General features: G+C 49.4%; 2 protein-coding genes across 28 annotated transcripts in view; one reads left to right on the forward strand and one right to left on the reverse strand.

Moving 5' to 3' along the window:
* ST7L (suppression of tumorigenicity 7 like) overlaps positions 1-17,331 on the forward strand; it is a 187,498-nt gene that overhangs the window by 84,974 nt on the left and 85,193 nt on the right. For 4 of the 25 annotated variants that reach the window (XR_014844487.1, XR_014844486.1, XR_014844485.1 and 1 more), the window contains one exon: positions 15,142-15,299. The exons of 18 other annotated variants lie outside the window; for them this stretch is intronic. The gene's annotated coding sequence lies outside the window, so the exon portion shown is untranslated. Of the gene's footprint in view, positions 1-9,161; positions 14,355-15,141; positions 15,300-17,331 lie in introns of those variants that run through there. 3 more of the 25 variants (XR_014844482.1, XR_014844491.1, XR_014844496.1) reach the window with 2 other exon arrangements.
* WNT2B (Wnt family member 2B) lies at positions 1,336-14,739 on the reverse strand. 3 transcript variants are annotated; one of them, XM_003125849.6, is made up of 5 exons: positions 14,299-14,739; positions 8,323-8,543; positions 7,022-7,299; positions 5,817-6,081; positions 1,336-2,207 (listed from the first exon to the last, which is right to left on the reverse strand). In XM_003125849.6, the coding sequence occupies exons 1-5, from the start codon at positions 14,481-14,483 to the stop codon at positions 1,978-1,980; spliced, it is 1,179 nt and encodes a 392-aa protein (XP_003125897.1). In that variant the 5' UTR covers positions 14,484-14,739; the 3' UTR covers positions 1,336-1,977. The 3 variants fall into 3 exon arrangements, with proteins under 3 accessions (XP_003125897.1, XP_013843612.1, XP_084879796.1); XM_013988158.3 differs by having other exon boundaries at positions 8,323-8,585; XM_085023670.1 differs by lacking the exon at positions 5,817-6,081.

Below are 17,331 nucleotides of genomic sequence, written 5' to 3' on the forward strand. Positions count from 1 at the left end.
ATTCCCCTGGCCTGACTCACTCAGTCCCATTTCTCCACAGGAATCCCCTCACCGCAGACCACAAGGGCCCTGACTAGCTCATGTTTTGTGTTAATGGATGTGAAACCAGAGCAAACCCCCTCACCAAAAGAAAAACCACCCTAAACTCTCCCACATAGGTCTCAGCAGGTTACACAAATATTAGTCCTATCATCCAAATAAATCTGCCCCTATGGCCCAGAGCTATGGCTCCACCATCCTTTTGCTGCCTTTGCAGAGTAAAGCCGCTCCACAAACACATGAGGACCCCCAAGGGGTGCTGGAGAGGAACTCAGGAAAGGCGGGTGGGGGTGTGTGTGTGCTGTATTCAAAATTCCTTATGTAGGCTTTTTAATCTACAGCCTGCTGTCAATACCTTACCTGAGTTGGAGATTCTGAGAGAAGTCAGGATGGGCTAGACCAGTTGGACCTTTGGTAAGAGGGTCTACTGGCTAGAGTTTGGGCATAATTAAAACTCTGTATCTTAGATATGTTCATATCCTCCTTTTAGAGATTAGAAGATAGAGGCCCAGAGATTTTGGGTAACTTCCTCAAAATATCAAGAACAGTAACTATCACAGCTGAGATTTCAACCCAGGTCTAGCTGCAAAGATCTATACCATTCTCCTCCTTTAAAATATCAATAGGCAAGAAATAACCACTGTCTAGTCACATCGAAATAGAGCATGATGGTTTTGGGGACTCTGTGACCTTCCTCTAGCTTATTAAGCCTGCTATCTCTGCAGACTCTACTACTGCAAGCTGAGTTAGGCAATGGGCAGTAGCAAAGCAGAACTACCCTATTTAAGCCAAACATGGAGTGAAGGATAATAATCACCAGGACTTGGAGAGTCACTAAATAAAGACTGTTGAATAAATGAGGAAAGGCTGCTTTCTAAGCTGTTTACCACTTTGGCCTCAAGCCCTCTTTCTCCTTCCCTTTGAAAGCACTGGCTTCTTCTCCCAGATTCAAAGGCTAGCATCCTCTCCTAAAATTGCCAAAGCCAGAGATTTCTACCTGCCTAGTATACACTGATGCCTCATATGGGCCCTTGAAATCAGGCTTATTACCCTCTCCCACCCTCTATGAGTTACATATCTTTTACTTAGTGTTTCCCAAACCTGTCTGACCACCAGAATAATGCATGGAGAGTTTTAAAAGTAGAAAAGACCTACTAAGTTACTCTTTCTTAGGAGTATTCAAGAATATTCTAAAGATCTGTTAGGTATAGCATGACACTTCATGCCACTCACTCTGAACAGGCAGCAAGTGAGCAAAAGAGGCAGTGCTGGCTGATGTAGATTGAAAAGGAGAGATTGGGAGAAAATGTATATTTGTATAGTTATATAATTTTTTTCTCCTACAAAACACAGCAGTTTATAAACATATGAATGAGCATGTGACTGGAACCTTGTCCACTATCGCTAACTCTTACCTAGCAATCCCAGGCTCTTAATATGGGAAGAATGTTGCAGCCTAAGAGTTTCTTTTGGGGTCCCAGGCAGTTAGCTCAGACTGACCCAGGGAAGAGATAGTGGTTTCATCTCTGTCCCATCTACCCTTAGCCAGGTAGGAAAAAAAAGTTTTCTCCAGGTACCCTTTCTCTTGCACAAAAAAGAAGTGTCAGGAAGCCAGTGCAAGGGAAAGAAAAAATAAGCCTTGACCATGTGCTTTAGTGCAACTCAATCACTCTGAAGATCCCTACTTCTTCCACTCTCCCTGCTAACCTCCAGAGTGGGGAGTCGGGGAGCTGCTCGGTCTTTTACATCCCCTGTCAACTTCTTCCCAGGGCCAAGGAACCAGCTAGGACACCGGAGTCCCTCTGGAGTACTCTCAAAGTCCTTAAATAAAAGCTGTAGCAGCCCGAGGTTGAAGGTGGAGTAAGGTGTGCATGCGAAGATCTTGTGCTTTTGAGTCAGGAGGTTTGAAGTATAGGGATGAGTGAGGTATTTATACGTTCAGGTCTGATCCAGCCACTCTGCCTTCTTAGGGGCTTTGCAAGTATGGACGTCCACAGTGTTTCTGCACTCCTTGCACCGCACAGCACAGCACCAGTGGAATTTGCACTCACACTGGGTGACACGGGTAACTCGAGTTGTGTCATACCCTCGGCCACAACACATGATTTCACAACCGTCTGTCCCTTTGGATGTCTTGCTGCAGACACGGCCTGCAGTGCCTAGGGAACCTGAGGTGGGGAAGAGAGAGAGAGAACCAAGTTACCTCTTACTTCAGCTGCTCTGGGTTCCCTTACCCACATCCTCCTGAGGAAACCATAAAGAATCCCTTTTCCTGAAAATATACCCACTAGCCAAAATGATCATTGCCTCACTGCCCTCTGCACCAGGCTTGTTTCTTCCCACCATCAAGGGTCCCCAAAGACCATTGACTTTTCCTGCAATGCCCTCTCTGCCAATACCCATCTCCATATCTCCAGCAAAACTTAGCTTTAAAATGCCATAATTGTTAAAGCTGGGTGAGGGCTCTCTATTTATGTTTGAAAATGTCCATAATAAAAAGTGGGAAAAAAAAAAAAAAACTTAGCCTGTAATTTACCTTTTCTTTTTCTTTTTTTTTTTTTTTTCTTTTTTTTGTCTTTTTGCCATTTCTTGGGCTGCTCCCATAGCATGTGGAGGTTCCCAGGCTAGGGGTCGAATCAGAGCTGTAGCTGCTGGCCTAAGCCAGAGCCATAGCAACGCAGGATCCGAGCCATGTCTGTAACCTACACCACAGCTCACAGCAACGCCGGATCCTTAACCCACTGAGCAAGGCCAGGGATCGAACCCACAACCTCATGGTTCCTAGTAGGATTCATTAACCACCGAGCCACGACAGGAACTCCTATAATTTACCTTTTCTAAAAAGTCTTGTTAAAACTCCAGTCCAGCTACCATGTGTTAGTATCTTGGACCTTAGTTTATAAAGTTGTGCTATGCAGTAAAGTAATCTAGCATGGTCATTAAAAGGATGGGCCTGATGTCCGGTTGTCAGTTTTACTTAGCTGGGTCTTAGTTATCCCCCTTTGATCCAGCAAGTCAGTTAATCTCTCATGGATTTAGTTTTCTCATATGAAGAGACATGGTAATAGCACCTAACTCAGTAGATGGTTATATCTATAATCTCTGTTCAGCTGAGGAGGTGAACTGATTAGGGATATGTTTCCTGCCAGTAATGCTAAGGAATTCCTAAAAAATATCCTTTGCCTTATCCCTTACAGTTGGAATCTTTAAGGGTAGGGATGATGTTATCTTCCTATACAGAGAATGCTCTCAACCTCATTCTGAATGATTTTTGCAAAGGATCACAAAATCATAGAATTTTGGAAAGTAGCTATGCGCAACACTATACCACCAATGCCACTAGAATTTTGGATAGGATGGATGCTAGTAAATACTTCAACCCTTTCCCAGAGATGGGAAAGTCATTAGCCTGGGGTTCAAGAAAGGGACTAAATTAACTGATTTCTATAGCAGTAGTCTCCAAATTCCACTGGTATGGACAGAAAATGCTAGTACTTCTATATTTGTTTTTTTTCTCATCAATTTGAAGTGGAGTGGCGCAGTGGAAACTAATCCGACTAGGAACTATGAGGTTTCGGGTTTGATCCCAGGATCTTACTCAGTGAGTTAAGGATCTGGCGTTGCCGTGAGCTGTGGTGTAGGTCGCAGATGTGGCTCAGATCCTGCATTGCTGTGGCTGTGGTGTAGGCTGGCAGCTATAGCTCCGATTCGACCCCTAGCCTGGGAACCTCCATGTGCTGCAGGTGTGGCCTTAAAAAGCAAAAAAATAAAATATTTATGCTTTGTATTTATGTTTTGTAATGTACATATTAGTACAGTGGAACATAGATATAATTCACAAGTAAATATACATATGTTGGAGGTACCATGCTTAATTTTTTTTAAATGATAGGGGTATATAAGCCAAAATGTTAGGAGCCTACTGCTCTAGAGCCTGGGCTGACCAGGTCTCCTATATATGTTATCCTTCTACCTCCAAGGGCTGGGTCTTAGTCATTCTCTTATGCACCGGAAGCCTCTTCTACACTGTGGAGCTGAGCTGTCCAATGTAGTAGCCACTAGTTAAATGTGGTCATTCAGATTTAAGTTAATTAAAATTAAATAAATTTTAATAGGTAGTTCCTCAATAAGGCATAGGTGTCAGTGTTCAGGTGCTCCACAGTCACGTGTGACTGAGTGGCTGCTGTACTGGAGAGCACAGATGTAGAACATTTCTACCATCACAGAAAGTTCACTGGGGCAGTACTGCTGTGGAGGGAATTCCAGGCTCCAGACTCCCTTCTGGGATGACTTGTACCCTTTGAATTCCAGGCTCCACTTTGGGTTTTATGAGATCGAATTTTATGCTTCTAAGAAAAACCAACAAACATACGACTCATCCTCCCTTCTAATTCCAAAGATCTTTCCCCAAAGGTGCATTTTAGGATGATAGCATAGGCTTACACCTTGGATGTTGTGGAATGATATCTAGGCACTTAGAGAGTGGCCCTCTGAATTATACCACATGGGGAGAAAAAAACTTAGTGGCAGGAAATCACAGGTGCTTTTCAACCTTTTTTCTCCTAGCACTCTTCAAAGTACACAAACTACTTTCTCTGTTACTTGGGTAGTGCCTCATCCTGTTTCTGTGCTTAGTTTTGCTCTGAGCTAATTGCCTCTCCAGGAACAAATGCATTAGGTGAAAACAAATAGTAGGGAAGCTAGCTAAGGTTTTTGGCTTCGCCTTACCCAAGTCCTGACTGCTGAGTCTATAGAGAAGAGCCTATAGAGGAATTATTACCTCTTTCCTTGCTTCCTCAACTCCATTTTAGAATCTTCAGTAGCAGTACAATGGATAAATCCTTTCAAGGTCATTCATGGTCTATTCTCTATCTTTCTACTTTTAATCTCCCTTACCTCAAACCTCCACTTAAGTCAGATTAATCTGCTCTCTGTTCCTGGAACAGATCATGTGCTTTCCCACCTACCATTCTCCTTGTGTGTAGACAGTATTCACCTATTCTTCTCTCTGGCTACCCAGATAATCCCCACACTTCAAGAAACAGCTTAAATTCCACACTTTCAAATAAACTTTCCTTAACTGCCCTCTTTTTCAGTTGCGTTTGTCTGCCTGTTTTATCTCATTTCTTTCTTTGTTTTTTTTTCCTTTTTTTTTTTTTTTTTTTTTTTGTCTTTTTAGGGCCGCAATCTCAGCATATGGAAGTTCCCAGACTAGGGGTCTAATCGGAGCTACAGTCATTGCAGAGCTGAGTCTGCGACCTACACCACAGCTCATGGCAAGGCCGGATCCTTAAGTCACTGAGTGAGGCCAGGGATTGAACCCGCAACCTCATGGTTCCAAGTTGGATTCGTTTCAGCTGCGCCACGATGGGAACTCCCTGTTATATCTCATTTCTTTAGCTAGATTGTAAAGAGCCAGAACTTAACCTGCGCCTTATGATTCTGTATAGCCCATACACTGCTTGGTACTGAAAATGAGTGATTTATTTCAACATTCACTGAATAGCACCCACTGTATCCCAGATGCTCAGGATATGAAGGAGTGATAAATAACCTCAGGCCTCAAGGAGCTCAGTGTCCTCTCCTCTCTGTTCGGGCACATTTGGGCCTGGCAGACTGAGGCATAAATCAACACTCTTATTTCAACATTTTCTGACTCCTCTGACTCCTCCAGCAGCACCTCCTCCCCTAACTTCTGAGGCTGAACAGACTGTGATTAACCAGGGGTGCCTGCACTAAGAACTGGGGCTCCATGTCCAACCTGTTTCCTTACTCACCTGCAGCCTTGTCCAAGACACAGTAGTCTGGGGAGTTGTCAAAGTAGACAAGGTCAGTCCGGGTGGCACGGCGATAGCCTTGGCGGGCTGCTGTGAAGTTGGCACCATCTTGGGTAGCTGTCACCTGCACAGCCCCATCATAGCGCCGCCGCAGGTAATCACCTGTGCGGCGGAAGTCTGAGAGCGCACGCCAGCAGGTGCGCAGAGTACAGGAGCCACTCACGCCATGGCACTTACACTCCAGCTTCAGAAAGCGCCGCACAGCCTGGGAGGTGGGAAGGCAGGTGATGGAGAGGCAGCCAGTCAGGGTACTGTGTAGTCATCTCTAAGACTAAAAGCATGAATGCCCTGAGGTCGGCTAGTCCTGGCCTAGTTGAACCATTGGCTGGTGGAACCATTGTTTGTGCTCTCCCCAGTCAGATCCCACCCATTCTTCCTGATCGAATTCATGAACCTCTTCTTCTAGGAAACCTTCCTGGACCAACAGTGCTTTCCTTTCATGATAGCCCATTTGAACTTTAAAGCATTAGGATTCTTGGAAGTTCCTGTTGTGGCTCAGTGGAAACAAATCTGACTAGTATCCCTGGCCTGGCTCAATGGGTTAAGGATCCAGCATTGCCTTAAGCTGTGGTGTAGGACTCAGATGCAGCTCAGATCTGGTGTGGCTGTGGCGTGGGCCAGCGGCTACAGCTCTGATTCAACCCCTAGCCTGGGAACCTCCACTGCCTCGGGTGCAGCCCTAAAAGAAAAAGAATTAGGATTCTGTTCACAATTACCGTATACTGGAACATCCTCTAGTTTTCATGTGTTTTGGAGTTCACGTTACCATGCCTTCCAATTTTATTGCATGTCATTTTCCAGCACAGTACTGGGCATGTAGGAGGTGCTCAAAGGCCAATGAACTGACCAGAGCAAGCTCTTATCCTCCTCAGTCTTTATGGATACAGTTCTTTTCTTTCTTAAAAAATTTCTCGTCTTTTCTCCACCTTTCCCTACTTCCCACCTATGTGAAGACTCTTCAGGCACCAGATTGAACCTAGCCATTCTGAAGATCCCTTGTGTTTACTGCTGCTGTTCCAGGGATTGGGGCTTTTGGAGGTGACCCACAAGCCTTCAGCGCTTCCACCTTCACATTCAGTCCATGGTCATACCTACAGGTCACCCCCAGAAAATATGAGTGTACATATGCAAACATGAGTACTGACCGTGCGACCACAGCGGTTGTTATGTAAGTTCATGAGAGCTCTGGCATCCTTAAGCCTCTTCTCCTTGGCATCCACAAAAGCCTTGGCAAAGCGAACTCCATAGTGGATATTGTCACTGCAGCCACCCCAGTCAAAGTCCCCACGTTGGTCATGGTGTCGACCACGGGTATAAGGATCACAGCTGCACACACTCAGTTCACCCTGGCTACAGGCACGAGTGATAGCATGGACCACCCCTGCTGATGAGATGGCGTATACAAATGCTGCTTCCCGGCTACCTAGAGAAAAAGGTAGAAATGTGTTTCAGGAACGAGGCCCACGTCTGTCCCCTTCCTCAGCCCACATAACTTCCAACTCTGAAACCTCTTCTCTGTTTCTTTCCCAGGTCAACCCCTGTACCTCCCTTATTCAATGTACTCTTCCCTTCTCAGAGCATTCCCCAGAGTAGCTAGCCTGTTCCCCTCAGCCCTCACAACTCTCTGTCTGCTTCTTTGTATATCTGACCTCTTGGGCTGACCTGTACTCCTGCTTCCTTCCAAACTCCTTGGGTCCAGCCATGGAAAAGCTTCACAGTGAATCATTCCCCCCTACAGAGTGCCAACCCCAGCTTAGTAAAGACTGCCTCAGTCCACATTCCAGGCCTTTTCAGGCCCACTCTGCTGGACAGTTCCCCTACAATGGAGACCCCAGCCCAGGGGTCATCCTATTTGGAGAGACATGCTACTTTCCCCAGCCTGCTTTCTTCCCTCCCTGCTCTTGAGAATTGAATCATCGCTCTTGTCTCTCTGCCACCTCCAGATTCTCATCTCATTCCCCTTCTCCTAGTTTACTGTTTAGCTCTGCTTAGCTCTTTTGCTGAGCTGGGTCCAAGCCACTCACTCTCCAAATATTTACATATCACCTTTCTGTTTATCCCTTGCTCCCATTACTATAGTGTTGGGAGGGTTGAGTGAGGGTAGTGATGGTGTTGGTAAGAACAGAACAACCATTTCCAGTCCTCAGCCTTACAGTATATGGAAACCTGAAGGCTAGGGGTTGGGGAGGAAGAGAGAAGGAGGTACAAGGAATGTTGTTCCTTTGACCAGTCATCCCTGAACACGGGGATTTAGAGGGGTCACTGCCTATATAGCTAAGGTACTGAGGATCTGTTCCCAACTGTATCCTGGGCTCTGCCCCTAATCCTTTCTCTGATTTTGAAGTAGTGTGTAGGAGAGGAGAGAGGGGCTCATGCCTGCCCTACCCACCCACCACCCCAAGCATAGAAAGGGAAGGAGCTGGGGCAGGGTGGAAGAGGCCCCTACTTCTGAGCATGACACGGCCAAAGACAGTGTGGTCCCGGTCCAGGGTGGTGCAGTTCCAGCGATGGTGGCGGAACTGGTGCTGACACTCTCGGATCCACTCTCGGGCACCCTCGCCCACCGAGCGCATGATGTCTGGGTAACGCTGGCACAGTTGCCGCTGCCGGCTCACCAGACCAGGAATATTGTCACAGATCACTCGAGCCCCCAGTGCCCCGATGTACCTGCAAGGTGGAGATGGCCCTGTCAGAGCATCCGGCTTTTTTCTGCATTAGGGGAATAAGGAGGGGAAAGGTTTGGCATTCAGACCTTGGAGAGGTTCCTTTCCCTCCCCCCAGCCCATATTCCCCAAGGGCAGTGGGGAGAACTGATCCCCACAAGCTCTGGAGAAATAGTTAAGTAGTTGCAGAGAGAGTATTTGAGTGGTCTCCCACCATTACCAGTTACCCAGCCAAGGGCCAAAGTGACACATACTCCCAGAACACAGGCCAGGCATGTGTCACATACACAGAAGCTGTGGGCATGTCACACAAACCCATTGCCTGTTTATTTAATAAACATTAAGAGCCTCATGGAAAAATAAACTAACAAAATGAGAGTCTGAGACAACATTGTTACACCCACATCTAAGAGACACGTCCTGCATGGCTGGTCCATAAAGACATAGTTTGGGGAAGAAAGATGGAGACAGGGAGGGGCCAGTGGGAAGAGATAGAGTGGGCAGTTTTGAGTAATGTTTACAGCTCTAATTAGACCTATGTAACAAAAAGTCCTCATTCCCAATCCTGAGGTCTGGGGAAGAAGACCCCTCCCTAACTCTCTTTCCCATACTCTACTTCCAGGCCCTATGGACTTTTGAATGAGTCATTCAAAATCATCCTGCCCAACTCACAGGGCACAGTGTCCTGGATGGACCTGCACAGGCAGAGGGCTGTTTCCAGTGGGAAGCCAAAGGCCAAGATCAAGCAAAAGGGTGACACTCCCTATATTCCAGTCCCCAGTCTGCCCAGTGTGAACAGTTATTAGCAGATCATTAGGGTGGGCTACTAAAAGACAGGTGGTTGCTAGAGTCATTCTCAATTTTCTCAGGGCAGTACTTTTTCTTTATTCACACACTTTTAGCCCTGGACTCCACTACAAGCTTCAGGAAGAACCTTTCAGAGAGAAGGCAGGAGTTCATCATCACCTTTTCTCCCCATAAGGTCACCGTTTGCGATGTGACTCTCACACCCACTTCTCATTCCCTTTCTATTTCTCAAACACCCAGCACCTGCATTGATTTGCTGGGAATTCTCTATTCTCCTGTCTTAACACATCAAAGGATGCCTTCCCTCCCCTTTTTTCAACAGGTTGGGGCTACAGAGGGTAGCTGCTACTACAGACAGAAAAGATTTGGTTTGGGCTGTGGATGAGCCTGTGGTTTAGGAAGGGCCCCCAAAGGGCCTATAAGTGAATAAGGAGGAGGGAGGGCAGCCAGTGGCGAGAAGGGAAAAGCTGGACTGCCCTGGGCTCTATGTCCTCTGCAACACTCCCCACCCTCTGCCTTTGCACACCCGGCCCTCACCCACAGACTGGATCCCCAGTGGTGACACTAACTCAAACAAACACAAGGAGGGCTGATGCTTGCCTCTTCTGGAACTCAGCAGGGCTGATGGGGCCCATCTGTCCCGGGGGAGGGGTGAGAGGGCTGGTCCACCACTAACAAATCCCATGGAATCAGTCCCCAGCACTGTCCATCAGGGCAACAGCTTCCAGGAACAAACAAAATAAACACCCCGGGCTGGGCCTGGCCGGAAAGGGCTGCCTGACGCACAGCCGGGGGTTACACCCACTGCCGCGGTGCTTTGTTTGGAGAATCAAGACCGTTGGAGTTGGAGCCTGTCCCTGTCTCACCACCATTCTGCTTCCCCAGTTCAGTCTGGAGTACTGCTCTAGGCAATGGGTGTTTGTTTTTTTTAACTGGGGCTTGGGAAGAGGGGGGTTGGATGGGAATGGGAGACCAGTAATCCAGCCCTCATGAGACAGTCTGGAGTGGGGCAGGCCAAGCTCTGGTAAAAAGTCCTTCCTGTGGTCTGACTTAACTCCATTCTGCTGCAGCCCACATTAGTCCTTCTTCTTACATCCTCACTGGGCGTGGGAACATCTGTTCAGCATCTAAGACCAGAGTATAATTTTCTCTCCTTCTGTCCTTACCCCTTGAAGGAGCTGCTTCAGGATTCTGCAGAGCAGGGCACTTGCCTCCTGACCAGTGGTCAGCCACTTGTAGTCAATTTGGGGGCCTCCAGTAAAACAGCCTAAGGCCCAATCCATTCAGCACATGCCTGCAAAATGCCTACCGTGTGCCAAGCAATGAGCTCAGCTCTTAGGGGCACAGATAGATTTAAGGCATCTCTGGCTGATGGGCTGGTAGAAGGGTGAGATGCCCCTTACTCTCTAGCTGTTTCCCTTCCAGAATTTTTACTTACTCCCAGCTTCCTGCTCCAGAATGCTCTCCTCACCTGCTTTTGACCAATTCACATACTTTCCTTTGACAAAGTGACTTGTACCATACTCTACCCCCTGCTACTCAAAGTGTGGTCCCCAGAAGAGCCATGTAGCATCTCCTGGGAATCTGTTAGAAATGCAGAGCCTCAGGCCCCATTCCAGGCCTACTGAACCAGCATTTCTCTAACATCTCCAGAGGATTAGGACTACTACTACTCCAGGAAGGCAGGAATTTTTGCCTGTTTTGTTCACTTCAGTGTCCCCAGTACCTGGAACACTGTCTGGCACAAAGCAGGTACTTAATAACTATTTGTTGAATAAATACCTAACTGCTCTGATTTATCCCCAACTCCTTTCTCCCCCTACTTAGGTATAAACTTCATTTCAATTATAGCTTTACTCCTTATTGATCTTGGCAGCCTATTTGCAGATGTTTTAGGTTTGTGTTTTTTAACGAGGTCAGGGATCCTCTTTTTATTTACTCTCTTTCTCTCACAGTCCATAGTGTATGTGTGTGGTTTAGCTCAGTCTATGCAGGGCTTTGAACACAGGGATAAAACCATTACCCTTCCTGAATATCATAATGCAATATCATTTATATGGTACTTTACAATTCACAAAACATTTTTTGTACCCAAAAATCCTATGAGAGGGAGAGATTGCCATTTTACAGGTGAAGAAACTGAGGTTCATGGAGATTAATAATATCCAGCTCTGTCCATCAGGGCTAGTCAGAAGAGAACTGGGTGAACAAAGTCCAAGTTTGTTTTCAATTCCAAGGGTAAGAGAGGCATAGGAGTAGACCAGCCTGGCTCCAAAATTGGTTTGAGTTTCTTACTACTCCCTTCCTATCCTTCACCTTCATGTGTGAAATGGGGATAATAATAGTATCTGCCCCAATAGAGTATCATGTTGGTTGAAGAAGATGATGCTTATAGGTGCTTAGCCATAGTGTCTGGACCTTAGTAAGGGCTCATTAAATGGCAGCTGTAGTCGATAACTAATGTTAACATCATGGTACCACTTTGTTCCTCTTTCTGTGAAACCACGAACACAGTCCTGCTCTTGTGATGCCCTACACCCAGTCCCCTAAAAAATACTAAATGGTATAGGTAGGCACATGCCAGGAGACCCCTATTTCTTGTTCTCTTTTTCGTAGATTAAGGAGACCATCCATTTCCTCCAGTTAAAAATCAGGAGAAGAAAGGAGTGGTTGGAGAGTAAAGGGAAGGGCTGTGAGGAAGATCAGACTGTAAACTGGTGATAGTGGTTGCCTTCTGCTCCAGAGCTGGACATGGATACACATAGGCATCTCTTCAGGCGGTTGTACAGAATATCAGACTTGACGGTTTTTTGTTTTTTGTTTTTTTTTCCCCTAAAGTAGAGAGATAATCACTCTGGGGGCCTGACTTGCCTTTAGAAAGCAGCACTTTATCCCAGAAGTGCTGGCCACTGAGACAGGCATCTGGGGCCTGCAGCTATGACCTGTGTGAGGCAAGGAGACTGAAATGACCTCTGCACTCACTGCCCATCCTGGTTCTGTTGCTGCCTTCCTCCTTTTCACAGGGACTGCTAAATCCCTCTATATCACCCGCCTGCCTCCCTCCTTAGCTAGCTCTTCCACCCAGGAGTTTTTCCAAAATCTTTAATATGAACCACATGGGGGGAGAGTAGTAGAGGGAGAAAGGAAAAGGGAGAGGAAGTAGCCAAGGGGACAAAATGGGGACTAGGAAGAACCCCAGTTGAGTCTTCAGGAACCACTACCAGGATGCTGAAATTACTAGAGTGTCACTTCCTCACCTAAACATCAAGCGGACCAAGACTGCCTCCCAACTTGGTAAGAAGCAATCAAGAGTCCCTAAAATCAACTTGTCATCTGGGATGGATAAAGATGCCCAGTGGTTACTTCATCCTTTCTCTACTGGGGCACTGAAGACACAAGTCCCCAGCCAGACTGAGCCCATGAAGGTAAAGGGTGGCTTTGATCTCACTCTGAACTTTGAAATCCTTTTCTTTTCTCCTCATCCCCTTCTTTTCTTTTTCTAAAGGAATGTCTCAAGCCAGATGTAAGATATGGGCCTCCCTGCTCCCCCATGCAGGAACACCCCCCCACCCCCCCCACCCCCGCCTTCCCTAACACTGCGGAGATAAAAAAGATTTTCTCAAACAGGAAAACGGAGGGTGGGGTGGGGGTAATGAAGATGGAGAAAGACGCATCTTGAAATGATAGGAATCTGCAGCCCAAGCTCACTGGCCCCTCAGCCAGCTAGCTACCCCTCACCCTTCCAGCCAAGATTCCAAGTCCAGAGGAGAGAAGCCACAGGGTGCAAGGAGAGAAGAGACAGCACTTTGTGGAGGTGGCGGAGGATTGGGGGAGGGGCAGAGTAAGGAAAGGAAGGGGGGCACTGAATGGGCAGAGAGGGGCAATAGCCCAGTCCAAGAGGCCAGTTTGATTAGTGGGGTGAAGAGGAAAGATGAGAAGACAGTCAGTTCTCAGTCCAACTCTCCCCCTGCCCGGCCCCCGGAAGGTGGGGGAAGAGAGAGAACAGCTCTTACTCCTGGGAGAAAAAAATGAGTGCCATCCAGAGCTGAAGGTGGAAGTGGTGGTGGTGGGGGGAATTGGAAAAGAAAAGATAGCCAGTGGATTTTTAATTCCTTTTGCCTCATGTGCTGGCTTGTGGAGTGTCTGGCATCTAAGCCCTGCAAGAAATCTAAGGAGAGGATCCCTTAATGCTTTGAGACTCCATAAGTTCTTGGAGGGGAAAGATGGGAGATGGGACTATAGGGGAAGAAAAAGAACGAGAGAGGGCGGGGGAGATATCAAGGTTCCAAGTGACAACCTTAAAACAGAGGCTGAAGACAAAATGTCTAAAAGTATGCAGACCCAAGTGCTTTGTTTATTGAAATTGTGGGAGTTAATGGGGTAGTTTTTGCCTTAATACCATTTCTAAACCTTGCCCTGGGTGCTGCTGACTCACCAAAGCCTTACTGCGTTATGGGGTTGGGGTAAACTAGCGAGAGGCTTGTCCCCCCATGCCAGGCTGCCCCTTTCAACACGTCTCAGGGCGGGGTGGGGGGGAACAATCTTATGTGATCAGAAGGTCTTCTTGGATGGCCACCGAAGGCCCCAGATGGACGACCGGTTTCTTGAATCTATCCTGAGAAACTCAAAAGGTAACTCTTGCCTTAAGAGGATTGCGCTAAAATAGAGGGGGTCTGGGAAGCCTGGAAGACCGGGCGACCTTGTTCCAAATACCCAGCGCCCACATCACCAAGACGAAGGAGCGGCGCCCCTCTATTCCTGCCTGCCCTCCTTTGCCCGCGCCCCTCACGACTTAAGTGAGAGTGTTGCCTGGATCGTCTCTTAATTCCATCAAAGCGACAACCTGGTCTCCAGAGCATCGGGTATCAGGAGCTGTATATTACCTTTGAGCGTATTTGGCCTCTCCAACCCAGCCTCACCCTCACCCTCCCAACCGTGAGAGCCACACTCACCACCAGGACGTGTCTACGCGGGCCGGCAGCGTCAGCAGCAACAGCAGCAACAGAAGGCAAGCAAGACTTAGGCGGGCGGAAGCCCGAGAGCCGTCGGGGGCCGTGGGTCTGGGCGCGGGGACTGGGGCGCGGGCGCGCCGAGGGGGCAGCTGCGCGGCTTTCTCCGCACCACCCGGCCTCAGCATAGCTCCCCGAAGACTCCCGCCGCGCGGCCCGAAAGGGCGTGGACGGGGCACCGGCTGAGGGTACTCAGGCCGCTACTACTTCACCCCCCTGGGGCGCCATAGGGCTCGCCGGCGGCTGGAGACCTAGGGGCACCTACAGTGCAGGAGCGCGGGCGTCAAGTCCCAGAAAGGGGCGCAGGGAGCTGTGTCCGGAAGCCGACGGCGGCGCGCAGAGCTCGGGGTCTGGGGCGCGCTGTCCGGGCTGGGATGCGGTGTCAGGGGGTCGGCGGCGCTGAGTGGGGCTACGGACTGAGTGTGCGGACAGCCCCTCCCGCCGCGGGCTCTCATTGGACGGCGCGGGGCGGGGCCGAGGCTTGGGACACACGCGGCCGGGCGGGCGGCTCCGCCCGCACCAGCCCTGGGCGCTCCGAGGCGCCCTAGTTGTGGTGGCCGCCTCGGCCCCTCGGCTCCCCTTGCACTGCGCTGCGCCCTCACCTGCACTAGGTGGAAGCGACCGGGCGCAGTGGCGCCCTTTGGCTCTCGGAGCACCCAGTCCCTGCCGAGGCCGCGCCGCCGGGTCCTAGCGCCTTCATTCCTCAACCCCAACCTCCGTGGGTGATGGCCAAGAGTGCAGAGTGAGGGGAGCTGCAGACATTTTCCTCTGTCATTTAACCTACAGTGACACTGGAGTGAGCCACAGAGGACGCAGTCATTTCCTCGTGTCCTTTCTTCGTTCTCGCGCTTCTGTGAAATGGGTAGAATCTACGCCACGGGGAGTACGGGAGAATCTCCCTTTCCATCGCTGCCAACAAGGGTGCCACGGGCAGCAAATTTCAGGTAGGGGCTTCTCTCACCTACGCCTCGTTGCCTCCAGTTACTCCTATCCGCTGCCCGCCGCACCCCTCGAGTACACACAACGTTTATGCACAGCCCCCGACCTCACGCCACCCTCCCGCCTGTTGACCAGGAATCCATGGCCGAAGCGGAGGGGCACACCTGCGGACTCCCCGCCCTTTACCGCACGGGATCCCCTGAGCTTACTCTCGCCCTGCTTCCCGATGCCTCGGTCCCCGACCCCTTCGGGCGGGGCTGCGAGTACGAAAGAATCAGAAACAGCTGGGCAGCTTTCCCGATCCAGAGGCCAGGGTGGGGGTCCTGCTGAGAAAGTGGAAGCCCCGAAGCCATTTCCTTCACCTTTCCACCCTTCCTCCTCTCCACCCCACGCCCCCCCCGGCCCCCCCGCCAGCTTGCTCACCGCCTAGGGGCGTGGTAAATTGGGAAGGGGTGTGGAGGTGGTGGCTGTAGAAATTGACTTCCCTCTTTCCTCAGCACTTCCTAAGCAGGCAGGTAGAGCTTCTGAAGGTAGGGTGGCCCTTACTGAGAGGTAAACAGAGTTTCCAGAGTCTGCCTGGGTTCTGGCCCCAACCCCTTCTCCAGCCTCAGTTTCTCCTGCGGAGCCCCTCTTTCCCAGGTGTCTTTAGTTAAACTATAAAGCCCCGGTGTAAACAACGCGCTGGAAGCTGCCCACCCTCTTCAACCCCAAACTCACTGTCAGTTCTTGGCTGGGGGGTTGGGGGTGGTCGGTGTTTGAGACTCGGAAGTGTGACCAGACAGGGTGCAGCTGGCTGCCAAGAGGCTGCAGACATCCCATAGGCAGATATGAGGGAGAAGGGCTGTGAGAGCCCATTATCCCCTCTCCCCATCTCTCACCCCTTTACCTCACTTTCTATGGTGGGGGTGGAGTGAATTCAATAATTCAGCAAGTATTTACCCCCTCCCACATGGCAGACTATGCTCGGCACATCAGTGAAGAAAGCAAAACACTTCCTGCGGGTGTGGAGTTTAACTTCTATTGGGAGAAGATAAGTAAAACATAGAGTATGTTAAAAAGTGAGAAACAATAGAGTTGTAACTAGGATGATCAGAGTAGACCTCATTAAGATGACATTCAAGCAGAGACTTGAAGACGGTGAGGGAATAAGCCAGTGGATTCTTGGTGAAGAGCACCCCAAGCAGACGGCACAGCCAGCAAGACAGAATTGGGAGTGGGCTAACTGCAGAGTGAGCTAGGGAGGAGGAGAGGACTTTAGACAGGTAACAGGGGTTATCCAAGTCATGCAGGGAAGAAGGTGCCCATCCTTGGGGTAGGTGGAAAGTAGGGGTTGGACTGGAGCTGATGGGAATGAACAAGGGGTGAATACAGAGACCAAGCGGGGCCCGCATGCTGGCCACATCCCTCACTGCCAACATGACTCTTCTCCCCTCTCCTTCCTTCTCTCTCTCTGTCCGGGAGGCTCCACTCAGCCCTCTCCTTAAAAAGAAGCAGACTCAGAGTTCCCATTGTGATGCAGTGGAAAGAAATCCGACTAGTGTCCATGAGGTATAGGTTCGATCCCTGGCCTGCCTCAGTGGGTCGGGGATCCAGCGTTGCCTGGAGCTGAGGTGTAGGTCACAGACTTGGCTCAGTTTCCACCTTGCTGTGGCTGTGGTGTAGGTCGGCAGCTGCAGCTCCAATTTGACCCCTAGCCTGGGAACTAACATATGCTGTGGGTGTAGCCCTTAAAAGCAAAAAAAAAAAAAAAAAAAAAGAAGAAGCAGATGAGCTTCCTGATAGGGACAGGTGAGGGAGAAAGTAGGCTCAGGCTCATTTCTGGCCAGGTCCCTTTCACTGGACCACTCTTTTACCTCCTCCCAGCCCAGCCCCACCCTGATGCTGGGCAGCAGTCTTTAAGCTCTGCAAGCTCTGGCAGCCTCTCCCAGGCTCCCCTGTGTGCATAGGCCTGGGTGTGACTCTGGCCCTGTGTTTATTTCTACATATGGGCCTGAGGTTGGAGGGTGGGGAGCTGGAGATGATCACATCAGCCCTAAC

Source organism: Sus scrofa, chromosome 4 (assembly GCF_054392235.1).
Source record: "Sus scrofa isolate SSC_HxYL_T2T_F1_AM1 chromosome 4, Sscrofa_HxYL_maternal_Yorkshire_Landrace_v2.0, whole genome shotgun sequence".
In the NCBI taxonomy this organism is placed as follows: Eukaryota; Metazoa; Chordata; class Mammalia; order Artiodactyla; family Suidae; genus Sus; species Sus scrofa.

What these genes read in the sequence shown, in the direction of transcription:
- WNT2B (XM_003125849.6), bottom strand. Translation starts at nt 14,483, where the DNA reads ATGCTGAGGCCGGGTGGTGCGGAGAAAGCCGCGCAGCTGCCCCCTCGG. An exon ending in CGCGTAGACACGTCCTGGTG is followed by an intron (nt 8,544 to 14,298) that starts GTGAGTGTGGCT and finishes TCCACCTTGCAG; the next exon opens with GTACATCGGGGCACTGGGGG. An exon ending in TGTCTTGGACAAGGCTGCAG is followed by an intron (nt 2,208 to 5,816) that starts GTGAGTAAGGAA and finishes TCCCCACCTCAG; the next exon opens with GTTCCCTAGGCACTGCAGGC.